This window comes from Martes martes (genome assembly GCF_963455335.1).
Source record: "Martes martes genome assembly, chromosome: 5".
NCBI lineage: Eukaryota > Metazoa > Chordata > Mammalia > Carnivora > Mustelidae > Martes > Martes martes.
This window is the reverse complement of record NC_137892.1, coordinates 136,950,237-136,969,279: the sequence shown is the minus strand read 5'-3', so window position 1 is coordinate 136,969,279 and position 19,043 is coordinate 136,950,237. Positions and strand designations below refer to the sequence as shown.

General features: G+C 41.8%; 1 protein-coding gene across 1 annotated transcript in view; it reads right to left on the bottom strand.

Moving 5' to 3' along the window:
• Positions 1–342: 342 nt before the first annotated feature.
• The window catches only part of CPLANE1 (ciliogenesis and planar polarity effector complex subunit 1), a gene marked incomplete at its 5' end in the record, with an annotated part of 140,404 nt that continues 121,703 nt past the window's right edge, over positions 343–19,043 (bottom strand). The window contains 8 exons of the mRNA XM_080803312.1: positions 343–1,745; positions 2,206–2,381; positions 3,220–3,303; positions 5,444–5,533; positions 7,576–7,688; positions 8,440–8,607; positions 9,060–9,118; positions 11,971–12,136. Coding sequence (XP_080659438.1) covers positions 1,578–1,745; positions 2,206–2,381; positions 3,220–3,303; positions 5,444–5,533; positions 7,576–7,688; positions 8,440–8,607; positions 9,060–9,118; positions 11,971–12,136 — 1,024 coding nt within the window. The 3' untranslated portion in view covers positions 343–1,577. The remainder of the gene's footprint in view (positions 1,746–2,205; positions 2,382–3,219; positions 3,304–5,443; positions 5,534–7,575; positions 7,689–8,439; positions 8,608–9,059; positions 9,119–11,970; positions 12,137–19,043) is intronic.

The window sequence follows — 19,043 nt, the reverse complement described above, 5'->3', positions numbered from 1 at the left end:
ACTATAAGAAATGCTAATGAACTTGAGGCTGAACGGGACTACTAGATAGAAATTTGGATCTACAGGAAGAAATGAAAAAGTGCTGGAAATGATAATTGCCTTAAAAGACAACTGAATGTTTACATCAGAATAGGAGCAGGTAAAAGGGATTATACTACTATAAAACCGCGTTATTTCTGAAGTGTTGTGAAATGTCGAGTTGGTAAGTTAAGGGTTCACACTGTTAGCCCTAAAGCATCAGTTCTCAAACTCTTTATACTCATAAAAATTATTTAGGGTCCTAAAGAGCTTTGTTTATGTTGGTGTATCTGTGATTATCATGCTAGAAATTAAAACCGAGAAAAGTGTTTAAATATTTTTAATTACAATGACCCATTCAATGTTTATTTTTTAGGGAGAGAGAGAATGCACATGCACACGCACACGAGCGCGTGCACAGAGGGCAGAGGGAGAATCTTAAGCAGACTCCATGCCCAGCATGGAGCCCAACATGGGGCTGGATCTCACGATCCTGAGATCATGACCTGAGTCAAAATCAAGAGTTGGACACTTAACCAACTGAGCCACTCAGGCACCTCCCACTCAATGTTTATAACACATATTTACAAAGGTAACTATTTTCCAAAACAAAACTTAGTGGGAAGAGTAGCACTGTTTTATAGTTTTACAAATCTCTTGAATGTCTGGCTTTAATGGAAGACGGCAGAATTCTCATCCGTGCTTCTGTGCGCAGCCTGCTGCAGGATGTTATTGTGGCTGAAGGATGTGAAAACATCTGGCCCCACACAGGTATGTAGCTGGAAAAGGAGGCACACTGAATTGCTTTTTCAGACAATAGTGTTCTTTGATATAAATGAGTGAAGGTTTTTAGTTTCTTCTTTTTAAAATTATCTCCAAAATTATGACATTATTTGGTTGCAACACCAGAAGCTACCCAGGTCTCCGCACCATGGTCTTTACAAAGTTCACATGAGCCTTCTGGAGTCAGGAGTCCTATTTGCCATGCAAAGCATTCTTCCCTGGTTCTTTTCCCAAGGCTTCGCAGGCTGGAGGGCACAGGACAGGTGGAAGGTGGTTGGTTTCTTTTCACTCCAGGACCAGGCCTGCCTAGCTGAATTTAGGCCGTGTTCTGAAACGGAGTTCGTTACTGAGTCTCGGGGTGAGATTGTGACTTTCTTATTCCCCTCAATAATCCGTATAAGTTTGTTTCTCAAAACTCAGGAGATAGTAAAGAAGGAGACTAAAGAGATTTTTTTATTGAAAGTAACTTAAATATTATGTAAACTTGACTTGAAAGGTACTTTTCATTTATTCATCATTTAAAAAATGGTGTCTAAGGATAGGTCAAATGCAAAAGCATGTAACAGATCTATAGTTAAACAACCCTTTACCCATGAAGGCGAAATTATTGAGAAGTGTTTATTTTCCCTCTTGCCATGGCTAATCTGGGTAATGATATGGTTGCTGGGGGTGTTGTACACATTGCTCCCTTCACTGCTTCTCTTTCAAACACACAAATCTTTCAGAACGACTACCACTGAGGTGCCGGGCTTTGCTTGGCAACAGATACTCGGGTCTTACAGGTCCCAGGCCCGGTGGACAGACGGGCTCTTGTCCTCCACACCGGCCACCATGTCTTCAATGGCCTTCCAGTCAAGCTTGCTGAGGATGCTGCCGGTGCTCTCAGACACACTGTCCATGCCGCGGGAAAGAGGCTCTCGCTCTTCCTCAACGGCTGACAAGTCCTATCAAATTAAGAAAGGCAGTGAGCTATGATCTGAGCCTGAGAAAAAAAATAAATGGAACATGAACTAAGCTTTCCAAAGTTTCTAGGGCTGCTCATCCCCCAACTGGTGAAGGAAACTAGGGCGGTGGTTGCCCAGCACATCTGCAGTGACCACGGGCCGAACATCTTCTGACACAACTAGATGCTGGCACCAGGTCTGAAGAATGGACACAATGGATTTTTATACTTGTAGTACAATTATCTGTTCTTACTTTTTTTGTTATTCTTTAGTTGAAAGGAAAATACAAATTCAAGGAAAATTCTGAAAGATAAATGCTAGAGTACTAAGCCAAAAGTGTAGATGCTTTGAATGACTGCTTCAGTCTTGCAGGAGCTCCACACCCCACAGAGAACAATAAGCAACAACAACGGGAGAACACAGAAATCACAGGCAGACAGAGATGGGGAACAGCGCTTACCTGTAGGAGGGAACCGTGACTCTCCTGAAGAATTGTACGGATGCGTGAAGGTACCATCCAAGGACTCACCACGGTCTCCTCCCTCTCGTACTCTACACACACCTGCTTTGACTGAGGTGAAAGCTCGGCAGTAATGTGATTTTTCGTACACTGCACACGACATGGAGCACCAGAACCTTTCACGGGAAAAGGACAAAGCTAGTGGGACTGATTCACTTACAAATTGGCTTGTTTATTCTGACTTTTATCATCAAATTCAAGGCAGTCATGTTTTACCTAATATTTAAAGTTTTTTTATGACTTATTTTTAAGAAATCCCTGCACTCAGCATGGGGCTTACACTCACAGCCCGGGATCGGGAGCTGCCCCCTCGACCAGCTGAGCCCGCCGCGTGCCCCTTCCCTGACAACTGAACCACAAGGTCTGGGTATGGTTTTAACAATGTCTGCCCTGTCAGTGTGATAGAAGGAAACTGAATTCTGGCCATCTCTTCATTTTAAAAATAACAGTAACCTCTAGGACAGGAGTGTCCTAGAGAGAACAAGAGAAGTCTAGAAGTAACCTCTAGGAGAGGAGAGGCCTCAGATATAGTGGAACTGTGGAGAAGTTCCAACTGCGAAGTTGTGTGAACAAACACTGTGGCGAAAAAGAGACCCAAGACAGAAGAGACAGAACTTGAGACCCAAGGCTGATAAAGAGTGAGAACACCAAGTGGTTAAGCAGCATGATAACCAGGAGGGCAGGCGGTCTCTCCGAAGGAGACGGCGCTGGGGCGGCCGTGGAAGATCAGCAAAGGCTGTGACCGCCAAGCAATCCCACCCTCACTGCCGCCACAGCTCATGTGCTAACTAGACTTCGATACTCACCAAATGAACCTAATTATTGCCAACAAGAAGAATGACAAAATCATCACCAAAATTAAGAAATTAAGGTTAACGGTCCTGGACTTTAGGATCAACCTTTACCTGTGGGGAATCTACACACCTTGAGAAGCTGCCACTGGCTTTTTCTCACCTTGCTTTCTGCAGGGATGGCTTTGTAATCTCCTTCTCTTCAGATCAGAGTACATTTCTCTAGGATTTGCTCGGGATAGCCAATCTTAAAGTAAAATATGAAAACAATGCTGTGAAACTGAGCACGTGCAAAGCTTTTCAAGTGTGGGTGTTCGCGCCCCAGTGTGGACAGCGGACGTGTTCTAAGGTAAAAGGTCAGTGATACATCGGAAAGAAACCCCACCATGGAAACTAGGCTGGCAAGTGTACCAGCTTCCCTCCAAGAAGCACTCTCTCTGACGGTCAGTGACCACCACCACCCAGTTTCTTTATGAAACCTACTGCCAAATATCTATGGGGTCCAGCCTGAGGAATCCGAAACTGAAAAGCAAAACAGAATCCATTCCCTGGACCACCTCCAGAAGAAAACCCTGTCCCTCCACTTGCCGGTCTTGGGCCATACTCTAGACACACAGCCAAGCTAGGAACTTGGAGTCCTACAAAGTTCATCCTGTCACAGGCAGGTCTACCCCTGGACAATGAAAGAAATACTTCTGTTTGTCTTTCTAAGGGCAAAGCCTCATGCTAGATCATAATTCACTTCACAAAACCCTGGAGTTCTGGAGCTTCCATAAATATAATATCAGTGTACATATAATTTCAGCTATTTCTAGGGGCCACATTGCATTTTGGGGTTTCTATCTGTTAAACTAACATTGCCAGGTATTTTTTTAGAGAAGAATAAAATAGCTTTGGAGTACTCTAACCTAAAAATTTTACAGAAGATTAAAATGAGAGACTTTGAAATAAAAACAAAAGTCTGGGGTTATACAATTAATAGCACAGGAAATGATGCTTCTAGCACTCAAACTGATCCTAGTAATTACAGCATTGGGGTTTAAGGGATTCAGTGGGGAAAACTATGGAAAAAGAACCAAAGAGAGGGGCGCCTGGGTGGCTCAGTGGGTTAAAGCCTCTGCCTTCGGCTCGGGTCATGATCCCAGAGTCCTGGGATCGAGCCCCACATCAGGCTCTCTGCTCAGCAGGGAGCCTGCTTCCTTCTCTCTCTCTCTGCCTGCCTCTCTGCCTACTTGTAATCTCTGTCTGTCAAATAAATAAATAAAATCTTAAAAAAAAAAAAAAAGAACCAAAGAGAATTCCTAGGACATAGAGCCATCAAAAGTAACACAAACAAGACAGGGTAAAGAGCAGACGTGGCTGAAGACAGAGGCAATGAACTGGAAGGTGGCGGCACTGGAGAGAGGCCTAAAGGCAGGAATAGACTCATTCATGTTTCTCATTATTTTTATACTACGTGTAATCAGTGTTTGCATTATTGTCTCTACCAAATGTAGTCATTTCTGTGAATCAGGATAATGCCAGAGAGCTCACTCAGTTACTGTGAGGATTAAGTGAGGTCACTCACACGCCGTGTCAATACAGTGCCTGGCATCAGGCATCACTTCCCTGAGCCTCCCTGGCTTCAGCAGTAAAATGGGGATAACAGCTGCCCTGTCTACCTACCAGGGCCGTGACGGAGAGCTCGCAGGAGAATAACGTGAATGTACTTTTTTTTTTTTTAATATTTTATTTATTTATTTGGCAGACAGAGATCACAAGTAGGGAGAGGCAGGCAGAGAGAGAGAGGAGGAAGCAGGCTCACCGATGAGCAGAAAGCCCGATGCGGGGCTCGATCCCAGGACCCTGGGATCATGACCTGAGCCGAAGGCAGAGGATTAACCCACTGAGCCACCCAGGCGCCCCAACGTGAACGTACTTTTTAAATGATGAAGAGTAACAAGGGGCGAGGGCTGGGCCAAGGCTAGATCTTAATTCTTAGGCATTAAGATCATGGCCATTTCCCTCTCCAGCTGATCAGAGCACAGCTCATTCAGAGTCCCCAAACTTATCATGACTCTGTGACAATGGCCGCTTCTTGAGTACTTGTTTTTATGTTCAGTGCTCTGCTAAGCCCATAATATGGGCTTATAATAATCTAACAATCAGGATTTTGCAGGCGAGAAAGTTGAGGCTTACACAAATGGGTTAGGAATTTGCCCAAAGCTAAAGAATAAGTGGTGAACTAGGATTCCAAAGAGAGCTAACTCCGCAGCCCAGCCCATTCCCAAACCACCGGCCCACAATGCCACACCCGCATTCTGAAATCTGCATTTGAAATTTCTAAGAGTGCCTTACAACTTTTAAAAATTTAAGTTGAAGAACTTTATTCTTTATTTATCCCTTACCTTTTTGGAAGGTAACTGGAGATGCCGCAGCCTTCCTTACTGCCACTTTGCCTCTACCACCTTTGCTCTGTATGGTATAAGTAGCAGTTCCTAGAAAAACAGACAAACTCCTTTAACCTATGAGATGGAGAAAGGAGGCAAGAAGGCAGGAGGAGGGGCTGCCTTGAAGGCCAGGGACAAGCTCCAGACAGATCTGTGTGAGGATGGGGGTCCCCACGTGCAGGAGCACCTTTTCAGTCCCCCAAGAGTAGGGGAGCTGACCAAAGAAGGGCCACGGCCTTAGCCCAGGCAAGTGCACCGTCCTCATACAGGCCTGACTCTGGACAGATCCAAGACAAAGACACATTTCCACAGAATCCAAAATTTTTCCATCTGATATTGAGAAACCATAGATTCAAGTTTAAAATCCTTGCCAATTTTTGACATTTCTTTTACTTAACTTTGGCAAATGTATCAGGTATAAAATAAAACTTAAAAAAAAACATGGTTACTACTTTGAAATTTTAGTTTAAAAAGAGCACTCTTATTATGATTTGTTAATTAAGAGCAGGAGTTAAACTATGAAGTTTTATTAAGAGGACTGGAATTCATAGAAACTTCAATTTTCTAAATTGAGGCAGCATAATGAAGCGTAGTTTCTAAGTGTGTAGGCTCTAGACCCAGACCAGGTTTAAATCCTTAGCTATCTGATCTAGCTATCTGATCTAAGGCAGTTATTTCAAAATTCTCTGTGTGTGTAGGCTCTAGACCCACCAGACCGGGTTAAAATCCCTAGCTATCTGATCTAGCTATCCGATCTAAGGCAGTTATTTCAACTTTCTCTGCCTGGGTTTTCTCACCTGTAAAATGGGACCATAACGGTACATGTCTCACAGGGTTGTAATTAAAGAGCTTAAATAGAACCTGGCACATTAGTTTATTATACAGCTAAAAGCTGTATGCATTTATATTACATATTAACCATGATTATATATTTTTTAAGATTTTCTTTGTTTTTGGAGAGAGAGAGTGCGAGCTGGGGGAGGAGCAGAGAGAAAGAGAGAACCCCAAGCAGTCTCTGCTGAGCTCGGAGCCTGATGAAAGGCTCAATCAATCTCATGATCCTGAGAATCATGACCTGAGCTGAAAATAAAAAAAGCCAGACACCTGGGGCACTTGGGTGGCTCAGCTGGTTAAGTGTCTGCCTTTGGCTCAGGTCATAATCCCAGAGTTCTGGGATCGAGCCCCGCATCGGGCTCCCTGCTCCATGGGGAGTCTGCTTCTCCCTCCCACTCTCTGTGCTCCCTCTCTAATAAATAAAATCTTAAAAAAAAAAAAAAAGAGCCATACACTCAACTGACTGGGCCATCCAGGTGCCCCTAAGATTATACATTTTTAATGTGTAATCGTTTCACAAAATAAATATGTTTTACTCTGGTAATCAAAACCCAAATATGGCAAAATTAACTAAAGGAAGGCTAGCAATAAATAACAGATATTATATCTTCAAATGTGCAAAAGAATGTTCAAAAGGTAAAAACATATTTCTTTTTTCTTTTTTTTAAGATTTTATTTATTTATTTGACAGAGCTCACAAGTAGGCAGAGAGGCACGGAGAGAGAGGGGGAAGCAGGCTCCCCACTGAGCAGAGAGCCTGAGGTGGGGCTTGATCCCAGAACCCTGGGATCATGACCTGAGCTAAAGGCAGAGGCTTTAACCCACTGAGCCACCCAGGCACCCCAAACATGATATTTCAATATAAGCCTCTTAGTATTCCTCTTCTGTGACATCCTGGTATCTATGTAGTCCATCTGATGTCTATAAGAACTTGACTTGAAAAATGCCTACCTTTTCAACCAGACACACAAAAAGAAACATATTCCCAAATAAGTCTTATCTAAATACTGACTGTCCAAATTCTATTATAAAAAGGCCATTTGTTTAAGAAGATTTCTGGGGTCTTCCTATTTCAAAGCGGCAGAACAAACAAAATCCCAGCACAGGCGAGTCTTTACCAATCCTGCAACTTGCATTCTGCTGATACGAGAACTGCTTTTCACTAAGATCTCATTTTATTAATGAAAACCAACTCTGGAGACAAGGAGGTCCAAATTATACCAAATTTAAAATTTAAAAAAAGCTTAAATTCTTACCACATGGCCAAGGAGGGCCTTGAGGTTTCCCCTTTCGGATATAACTTGGTCTGGATATATATCTGAATTTTCCAGGTTGATTTACTGGAATATTGTGACCATGTTGATTCTCTCTAAAGTAGAAATTATGTAATTATTATATCCCTAGAATCTCAAACCAGTAATGAGCTATATTTCAGAAGGCCCAAGTTCTAACCCTGATTAATACATTCACTTGACATTGCTTATTCTGTACTTCAGCGGTATGTTTCACGTTATAACAATTCTCAAAAAATTATTTTTCGTTTAAACTTAAACTTCATTTGTTTTTTTCAAGGGAACGGTTTTTGGTTTTCTGCCCAATTCAAATTATCTATGTATTTGGCAGTTACTAACGTATTTAGTACCCTGCTTTATTTTAAAAAGATTCAAGGGAGTCTCTGGTATTTTGAGAAGACCCCAAATTATACACACACAAGTGACCTGATTACATGTGGGTTTGTGCTGGGAAGAGATAGCAGAGAAGTGAGAAGCTGGTGAGGACTGTTTCTACAAGAGTGGAGCCAAGTGGAGAAACGGGGAGAACAGTGAGGTGGCAGATTGCAGAAAAGGAGGAAACAGAATTGAACAGACAGCATAATTGTGTTAGGTATGCCGAAGTGCTTTGCCATCTCTAAGAGATATAATGACATTGTTGTCGTTTTCTTTGGTGATTCTATAAACTTATAAAGACCTTGTAATTATAGGGCCATGTTTTTCTTTTCTTGATTTTCATATTTCTGAGCAGCGTAGATGCAAATACACTGAACTTGGGTGACAGAAGCACCACATTCTTTTTACCATGCCTGACATAATCTCACCGAATGATATGCCAAACTGTCTCACCTTCTTGGCGAAAGAGAATGTTGCTCTTGGGAAATGGGAGCAGCTCTGGGTTTGTTAGGCAAGGCTCTCTGTGCAGCTGCTGGGAGTTGTACTGACTCAGATAACAGTTCATTCATCAGACTGTATGCTTGTGAGATCCGCCGACTATAGTGGTCAGAGAGTAGCAATCTTCAGACAAAGAATTAAACAACATTTAATGAGTCATTTTCAATTCGTACCGCTAGAGGGAACAGAATGTTTGAAAGATCACCTAGCATTTTTTTCAATGCTTTTCAAATGCAAATTCATATTTCAGATTTCTGAAAAACACTAGGTGGAAATTAGTAAAGGTACCTGCAATTAAGGCCCTTTAGGTATTTTCAAAATGTACATACATATCTGGATTGGGAGAGGGAGGGCAAGAGCGGAATAAAAGTCATGAAAATTCAACGGAATAAAAGATATTTGAAAGCAAATTCCTAAAAAGTCTAGTGGAGTCTATTTTCCTTGCAGTCCTCTCCCCTAATGTTCTGTTAACGGACAAAAAGGGGCCACTGCGAAGACTAGAGTTCCTCAGGCGTCGCCTGCACCTCGGGTGCGCAAACTGGAGAGGGCGCTAGGGGTACAGCTACCCAGCTCACCTGTCCTTCTCGTTCTTCATCTTCTGTCTCAGCCTGATTTCCCTTGAAGTCATGTAAAGCTGCACGAGAAATACCCCATTAGTCTGTTACTGTTCAGTTCAAATAATTAAGCCTTTTTTTTTCTTTTTTTTTTTTTTTTTTAATATTTTATTTATTTATTTGACAGACAGAGATCACAAGTAGGCAGAGAGGCAGGCAGAGAGAGAGGAGGAAGCAGGCTCCCTGTCGAGCAGAGAGCCCGATGCGGGACTCGATCCCAGGACCCTGGGATCATGACCTGAGCCGAAGGCAGAGGCTTTAACCCACTGAGCCACCCAGGTTCCCTAATTAAGCCTTTTTGATGCACGAAAAACATGAAAATTCCACTAATCAATTTTAATGGGAGCTTAAAACATGTTTTTGCTCTTCGGGAAACAGTGCAAAACACTGTCATATTTGACGACGCTTCCTATCCCAAACACAAAACATGAAAATGTTAAAGCATCATGTGATTAAAATCTAATTCAGTAAGTGGAAAGCAAAATCTATTTTAGTAGCTAAATTCAGCATTTTATCAAAAGGAGAGAACCTTATCAGCTGCATTTATTTTTCTTTTTAAAAATTTAAATTCAATTAATTAACATACTGTGTCAGCTGCATTTAAAATGGGAAACAATAACATTTTAAGGATGAAGACACATACTCTTCATACTCAGTCTTGTGATGTCGTGTACTTGATCAAGCAGAAAGGAGTCAGACCTTGAAAACGATCATTTTGATGTTTTAAAATGTCTACCAGCAACCTACTATAGTATGTTCACTGTGACTTGTAAACTCTTCAAACTTATGCACGAGGAGGCAAACTAGCAAGTGTCTTATTCCAGAACCCTAACAGTAACTATTGAGTTACTAATGAAGTCAAGTCCTTTTAGACACAATTGTGTATATAATAATGCACATAGAAGTGCATTCACTCTCTATAGGCCCTACACAGAAGTCGTCAGTAACAAATTAAAGGTCTTATTAATTTCTGATACAAATTCAAATGAAAATTTTAATTACATTAACCCCTCACTAATCCCAATACCTTCACTTGAACAGAAGCTACAAATAAACAGGTGTTTGCACTTGTGGAGAACAAGCCATGAAGTCGAAGAACCAAGCAATGCCCGTGCCCTCAGAGTTAATTTGTTCTAAAATTGGACACAATTCTAACTATCTTGGGTATTTGCTTGGTTGACAGATAGGGTGATACCAGAACCCACCCGCTGTGGGTAGAAGAACACACACATAAACACATGCACTTGAAGATTCTAGTCAGGTACCTCAGCAGCCTTGAAGGTCATTAACCAGGTCCTTAACACTATCCACAAAATGTTCTGTTAATTAACCTCGGGCTACCTGGGTAACTCAGTTGGTTAAGTACCTGACTCTTGATTTTGGTTCAGGTCATGATCTCAGGGTCATGAGATCAAGCCCCATAGCGGGAGATTCTCTTTCTCTCCCTCTCCCTCTGCCCCTCCCTCCAGGTCGTGCGCACATGCCTGCACTCTCTCTTAAAAGAAAAAAAAATTGATATTATTATCTCCAGACACAGGGGCGCCTGGGTGGCTCAGTGGGTTAAAGCCTCTGCCTTCGGCTCAGGTCATGATCCCAGGGTCCTGGGATCGAGCCCCACATCGGGCTTTCTGCTCAGCAGGGAGCCTGCTTCCCTTCCTCTCTCTCTGCCTGCCTCTCTGCCTACTTGTGATCTCTGCTTGTCAAATAAACAAAATCTTTAAAAAAAAAATATCTCCAGACACAAGTGAAGTATGCAATTTACTTAACAGTTCACCTACTTTGCACCATTTGGTGCTTAAATGTGACAGCCCTGCCTGGGAAATTCACTTTTATAGAACATGTTCCTCTAATGATGCTGGAAAAAAATTAAGTACTATATATTTTATAGTACTTATAGTACAAATTACAAAGTAAAAGATAAACTGTAAGTAAAATTCAAATGTAATTTTCATAGTAATGTGATTATCAAAGTAACAGGACCCTGAGATCATGACTTGAGCTGAAGCCAGAGGCTTAACCCACTGATCCACCCAGGCGTCCCCATACTCTATTTTTTGTAGATAACTTATGGATACAAATTGATTTTTTAAATGGTTTTATCACACACACAGTTGTTCAACTGCCATTGACTCTGAAAATTAAGGGAAAAGTTCTAATTGGTCACAAATCAGTTAACCTCTTCACTTAGTTAAAATTAGCAAGAGCCATAGTTAGCCAGGGGAAGAAAAAGTACGAAAGATAGTTCAACAGGGGGCCCCCCCAGGGGGCTCAGGTGTTAAGAGTCTGGCTTTGGCTCAGGTCATGATCCCAGGGTCCTGGGATCAAGCCCTGCCTGGGCAGGAAGTCTGCTTTTCCCTCTCCCACTCCCCCTACTTGTGTTCCCTCTCTGTCACTCTGCAAATAAATAAATAAATAAATAAATAAAAATCTTAAAAAAAAAAAAACAACAAATAGAAAGTTTAACAGAACATGGCTTATAGAATATCTTGCTACATTTTGTTAATTAACATTTTCTGACAAGTAAAATGGTGACATTTCTATCTAATAAAAAATGTATCCACTTAAAAAAAAAAAAAAAGGGATGCCTGGGTGGCTCAGTTGGTTAAGCAGCTGCCTTCGGCTCAGGTCATGATCCCAGGGTCCCGGGATCGAGACCCACATCAGGCTCCTTGCTCAGCAGGGAGCCTGCTTCTCCCTCTGCCTCTGCCTGCCTCTCTGTCTGCCTGTGCTCACTCTCTCTGATAAAAAAAATAAATAAAATCTTAAAAAAAAAAAAGTATCCCAATTACATTAATCCTTTTCTTGAATATGTGCCAGGGAAAACTGCACATATTTGCTGCTAATACCATTGCCCCTGATCTTGCATACTTACTGGATTGTTCCTTGGGCAGAAAGGGTCATGTTCTTGCCCTCTCTTCTCTGCCAACTGGTTTAAGTACTCTGCCATTCTTTCCTTGCGTTTTCTTTTCATCCACACCTGAATTTCTCTTCTTTCCTTCTCAGTTCTTTGTGTTCGTCTACCAGAAGAATGCTGAATTCTGAGAAATGTAACAGACAGGGCATCACTTGATTTTACATTTTTTATGGATCAAAGTAGTATCACAACTAAATACTGTTTATTTGGAAAGGGATTTTTTTTTTTTTAAGATTTTTCTAAAGTAATTTCTACACCCAACGTGGGGCTTGAACTCACAACCTTGACATCAAGAGTCACACGTGCCACCGACTGAGCCAGCCAAGAGCTTTTTCCTGTTCTCAAAAAGCAGTACACATTCATGTCTCTATCAGCTTGCTCCAACCTGTTCCCTGAAATCCACTGAAAATGATCTCAGAAAGCTCACCTCCACCACCAACAAAAAGCTCACCAATAGCCTCTTCATCCCACTGGATTTCTCTAGAACATTTAATACAACTGGCCCTTCTTTTCTTTGTTAAACTCCAACATGCGTCATATTCTAACTCTGAAAACACTGTGCAGCCTCCTATGTGGGCTCCTTTCATGTCTGCTCACCTCTTCAATATTAATGTCTTTAAAGGTTCTGTTTTAGACTTCTTCACCAATCATCTACTCCTGGACTACCTCAAACACTTCCAAAACATGTCACAGAGATGACTTCTAAACAGCTGCCCTTGAGAATCTACCCTCACTTTCGTGTCCACGCCATACTTCCCACAGGCTGACCTGAACTAATGACTGGGCAATGACATGTTATGGCTGGCCCATTCCTGGAAGACACAGGACTCCTCTGATGGGCAATGTTGATGGATGTCTCACCACTGACCCAGCTGAAACTTTCCTAGAACACCGTATTGCAACATTGCACTTGCTCGACCCTCTCCCCTCCTCCTTTCCTCTCCTCCACAGGGTACGATAACACACTGTGATCTGATGCTTCCCCCACTTCTATGTTTTCCCCCCCTTTCCCCTCACAGGCCTTTCTTCCAATAAATGTCTTGCACATGCCTTCTGCTTCTCAGATGACATGAACAGACACAAGTAGTACTAAAGAATGGCCCAAGAAAACAGGTGGTGTGAGGCAGGGATTGGGACAGACTCATTCCCCAGCATAAGAGGAGAACATCATCCTGAATGGAAGGTCACTGGTACAAACAATGTGGTTTACACTGAAAACCTGCTTTTCCTTCTGGAAATCTGGATTTGGTGTGTGCTAGGAAGAGGCTGCCTGCTCAACCAGCCCCCAAGAAAAACTCTGGGCACTGAGGCTCTATAAATGAGTCTCTGTGGTGGACATTATCTCATGTGTGCTGTCACAACCTGTTGCTGCAGGAATTGTGTCCTGTTGGGACCACACTGGGAGAGGTTTCTTAGGAACCTGTGCCTGGTTTCCCTCAGAATTCGCTGCATGCACTCTATTCCCCTTGCTGGTTTTCTTTGAATTCTCTTGTTGTAATAAATTGTGAGTATGACTCTATGAGTTCTATAAGTCCTCCCAGTCAATCAGTGAACTTAAGGTGATCCTGGGGACCCCTAACACAGGATCAAATCCACACTGGGACTGTAGTCTGACAGCTGTCCCCACTTCCTCTGGCTCGTGCCCCTTTCTCCCTCACAGGTGTTTCCCCAAATAAATCTCTAGCTCACCTAAATTTCATTTTAGCATTTGCTTCTGGGATGACCTAAATCTAATGTGCCAATGAATATTACTGAATATTCTCCTAAAACCTTGTAACTGAAACTACATTCTCTATCTTGCCAAAGAAATCCCCATCAACTCAGTCACCCAAATAGAAAATCATTCTCACTTCCTCCAGGTTTACTCATGATTATTACCCTACACGCTCCATTCTGAGCCCCTTCATCTTTAGACTACTGAAGTAAGACCTCCTGTTGGCTCCCACTTCCAGTTTAAAGCCCTTTGCTGACCCCTTACTGCTTACAGATAAGAAATGGGTGCCTTTGGTCCCGAATCTACAGCCAGCATACCCAGCCAGACCCTCTCTCTCCTTCTAAGACATAAATTCCAGTCACATCTAATTCCCAGCCCACTTCTGATCATCACTCCTTGGTATTTTATATTCTTGCTGTCTCGAATACCCTTTCTATTATTTATAAGCAACACGAATTTCTATTTGTCTTTTGAAATACAGCTCAAACACAGTAACTAGTGAAGCTGCTGCATTTGACTGACTCTCCCCACAAGCTCCCATAGCACACTGATATAATCTGGCCTTATGTCACACTGTTTTGATAGTTCTATCTCCATTCAAAAATACAAACCATATTTTTATTCTAAACTTGATACTTAATACATTATTGATGAAATATTCATAACATTCATAAGGTTGACTCTCTTATATAGGTAAGCCAAGAGGTATATGTATCCCCAGGAAGCATTAGTAAAAGAGCCAGACTTTACTCTATCAGGAACCAGTTCTTGGATCAGGACATGTTGCAAGGAAAAACATTTTAACCTCATATTCCAAAAAAAGGCTATAAAATATGTATTCTAAGGATTAATATTGAGGGCAAAGTATTATGGATGAAGTCTTTAACTGGGGCGCCTGGGTGGCTCATTTGTTTAAGTGGCTGACTCTTGATTTTGGCTCAATTCATGATCTCAGGGTCATGAGACTGAGCCCTGCATCAGCCTCCACGCTCATCTCAGAGTCTGCTTGTCCTCTCCCTCACCCTCTATCCCTCCCCCCACTTGCATGCATGGGGGCACACACACGTTCTCTCTCTCTAAAAATGAATGGGTAAATAAAATGTTAAAAAAATCTTTAATTACTTCTTTAAAAAAAAAGGATTAAATTTATGTTGTACTTAAAATGATAAGAGCTTCCAGGGAAGAGTAGGAGAACCCTAAGGCCATCTCATCCCACGGACATGACTAGATAACACTCATATCAGTGTAAATAATCCAGAAAATGATAAAAAACTGGAAGAACAAACTCCATCCACAGCTAAATGTAGAGAAGATGCCATATCAAAGAGGAAAGGAAGGGTGGAGACTCAGTCAGAGGCTAAATGGAACCACAGGACTGTCTGCTGGAGGGAGGGATGCTGCGGGCATGGAGTAGGGAGAGAAACAGACCCTCATTCTGAGGAGCCCACACAGGAAAGATGAATCCCCATAATATTTGGCTGTGAGAACCACAGGGGTTGAATCTGCAAGTTCTTATAATCAGAAGGACTTAAAACCTGGAACTTTAAAAATAAGCAGGCTCAGGTCTGGGAGAGCCTGGAGGGAGAAAGGAAACTGAGTCCCTGTCCTTAGAGAGCACAAGAGACAGCCCTCTGGGATACAGCAGAGAAGCAGCAGTTTGAAAATCACTTGAGACACAGGGGAGGGAGGTTTGTTTACTAACCTCAAAGCATGTGTTGGAGGGGCAAGGATCTTTGGTAGACTTCTCCAAGAACAAAAGACCTGGCAGGCACCATTTCTGTCCCCTGCCCCCCAGCCTAGACACAAGGACACCTGGAGGAACAGCACAACACTGACACTTTCTATCTAACTTGCTAATTGTACAGTTGCTCCCATGTTTTCCTGCAGACCCATCGCCTCCACTCAGGATTCCAACTCCCCTCCAATAGCAAACCTATTCACATCATGATAACAACACACATCCAGCCCAGTGCTCTCCTGTGGACTTGCCTCCTCCAATACGCTCTTGGCCAGAGCCCATCGGAAGCCATGCGACAAGCGTGACATGTGCAAGCAGCTCCAACAGGAGCCAGCAGCACTCCAAAGTGACTCCTGCTCCAGGGAGAGAGAACCACACACAGTGATCAGACCTCAGCCCCAGTGGTGGGGTAGAGGCAGACAGCTGATCTGATTACAGGCCCCGCCCACCAACAAAAGCTTCTCGGGGGGACAACAAAAGGAAAGTGCCCTGCACTTCGGTGTTCCTGCATCTCTGGCAAACACTTGGTCTGACTCAACTCAAGCCCAAGGTGACCCCAGACTGGCCCACTAACAACCCAAGGACCACACCCTGTCCACAACAGGTAAAGAAAGACGTTATAGACAACTGGACTGAAGGAAAAAGTGGCTCAGCCACAACATAAGGGCACATGCAACACACAGAGGAGACGCCCCTAAAGTGCCAGGTGCTGGTGATCAGGGACACTGCACTGCAGGGCATGACAGCACCTTGTTTTCAGAAGGCCACTACTTGTAAGGCGAGAGATGTAGCTGACTTCCCTAACACAGAAAAACAGTTACAGAGAGTTAGACCAAATGAGGACACAGAGGAATATGTCTCAAATGAAAAAAAAAAGGACAGAATCAGAGGAAGAAACCTATGTGAAATGGACATAGTAATATAACTGAAAGAGAACTTAAAATAATGGTCAAAAAGATGCTCTCTGAAAAAAGAGTGAAGGACATCAGCAAGACCCTTAACAAAGAGATGGAAAACATAGAACCAATCAGAGATGAATAACCCAATAAATGAAATTAAAAACACAGCAGATGGAAAGAATAGTAGACTAGAGGAAGTAGAAAAATGGATCAACAACCTGGAGGACAGAATAATGGAAAGCCGTCAAGTTGAACTGGTAAGAGAAAAAAAAGTAATACAAAATAAAAACAGTCTTATGGCCTCAGCAACACCATCAAGTGTAATAACATTTGCATTATAAGGATCCCAGAAGGAGAAGACAGAGAGAAGACAGAGAAAAGGGAGCAGAAAATTTACTTCGACAAAATAGTATCTGAAAACTTCCCAACGCTGGAGAGGGAAACAGAAATTCAGATCCAGTAGGCACAGAAATCCTCCAACAAAATCATCTCAAGGAGGTCCACACCAAGATACATAGTAATTAAGATGGCAAAAAGTAGTGATAAAGATAATTTTTAAAGCAGCAAGAGAAAAGAAAATAGTTACATACAAGGAAAACCTTATAAGGCAATCATATGATTTTTCAGCAGAAACTGGGCAGGTCAGAAAGGAGTGCAATGATACATTCAAAGGGCTGAAAGGAAAAAACCTGCAGCCAAGAATACTCCATTCAGCAAGGCTATCATTCAGAATACGAGAGATAAAGAGTTTCCCAAACAAACAAAATTTAAAAGAACTCATGACTACTAAACCAGCCTTATAAGAAATGTTAAAGGGGGGCGCCTGGGTGGCTCAGTGGGTTAAGCCCCTGCCTTTGGCTCAGGTCATGATCCCGGAGTCCTGGGATTGAGTTCCACATCAGGCTCCCAGCTCCATGGGGAGTCTGCTTCTCCCTCTGACTTCCCCTCTCATGCTCTCTCACTCTGTCTCTCTCTTTCTCTCAAATAAATAAATAAAATCTTAAAAAAAAAAAAGAAAGAAAAGAAATGTTAAAGGGGACTCTTCAAGTGGAAAGGAAAAATTGTAAGTAGGAGTAAGAAAAGTAGGAAGTCCAAAAATAATAAAAATAAGTATTGTATAAAAATCAGTGAAGGAACTCACAAAATAAAAATAAAAGGATGTAAAGTACGACACCATACACCTAATACATGGGAGGTGGGAAGAAGAGTAAAGAATGGGCTCAAACTGAAGCACCTGTCAACTTGATATAGACTGCTATATGCATAAGATGTTACATACAAACTGAATGGTAACCACACATGAAAAAGCAATAATAGATATACAAAAAATAAAAAGAAAGGAATCCAAGTATATCACTAAGTAAAGTCAGCAAACCATGAGAGAAAAGAGCAAGAGAAAGAAACAGAGAAGCAGCACAAACACAACCATAAAACAAGTAACAAAATAGCAATAAGTACATATACATCAATAATTACTTTGAATATAAATTGACAAAACACACTAATCAAAAGATACAGGGTAGGGTGGGAGGTCGGAGGAACCAGGTGGTGGGTATTAGGGAGGGCACGGATTGCATGGAGCACTGGGTGTGGTGAAAAAACAATGAATACTGCTACGCTGAAAAGAAATAAAAAATTTAAAAAAAAAGATACAGGGTAACAGAATGGATAAAAAGCAAGACCCATCTATATGCTGCCTACAAGAGACTCATTACAGACCTAAGAAACATGCAGATTGAAAGTCAAGGGATGGAAAAGCATTTACCATAAAAATGGGAAGCAAATAGAAAGCTGGGATAGCAATACTTATAAAGACAAAATAGATTTATTTTTTTCCTTTTATCTAAGATTTTAATTATTCACTTGAGACACACAGGGATAGAGAGAGAGAGAATGAGCAGGGGAGAGGGAGAGGGAAAAGCAGACTCACCACCAAGCTGGGAGCCTGACATGGGGCTCAATCCCAGGATCCAGAGATTATGACCTGAGCTGAAGGCAGATGCTTACCATCTGGACCACCCAGATGCCCCCAAAATAAACTTTAAAACAAAACTTATAACAAGAGACAAAGAAGGACACCATATGATCATAAAGGGAAGAATCCAACAAGAAGATACACAATTTTAAATATTTATGCACCCAACACAGGAGCACCCAAATACGTAAAGGGGTCAATAACAAACACAAAGGAAGTAATCAACAGTAATACAATAATAGTAGGGGACTTCACATCCCACTTACATCAGTGGATATATCATCCAAACAGAAAATCAACAAGAAAACAGTGGCTCTGAATGACACTTTGGACCAGATGAATCTAACAAATATATCCAGAACATTCCATCCTAAAACAGCAAAATACACATTCTTTTCAAGTGCACATAGAAAATTCTCCAGAATAGATCACATATTAGGCCACTAAACAGGTCTTAACAAATTAAAAAAGATCTAATTCATACCATGCATCTTTTCTGACCACAACAATATGAAACTAGAAATCAACCAGAAGAAAAAATTTGGAAAGAGCATAAATACATGGCAGTTAAATAAAATGCTTCTGAACATGAATGGGTCAACAAAGAAATCAAAGAAGAAATCAAAACATACATGGGAGATATATGAAACTGAAAACCCAATGGTCTCAAATCTTTGGGATGTAGCAAAAGCTGTTCCAAGATGG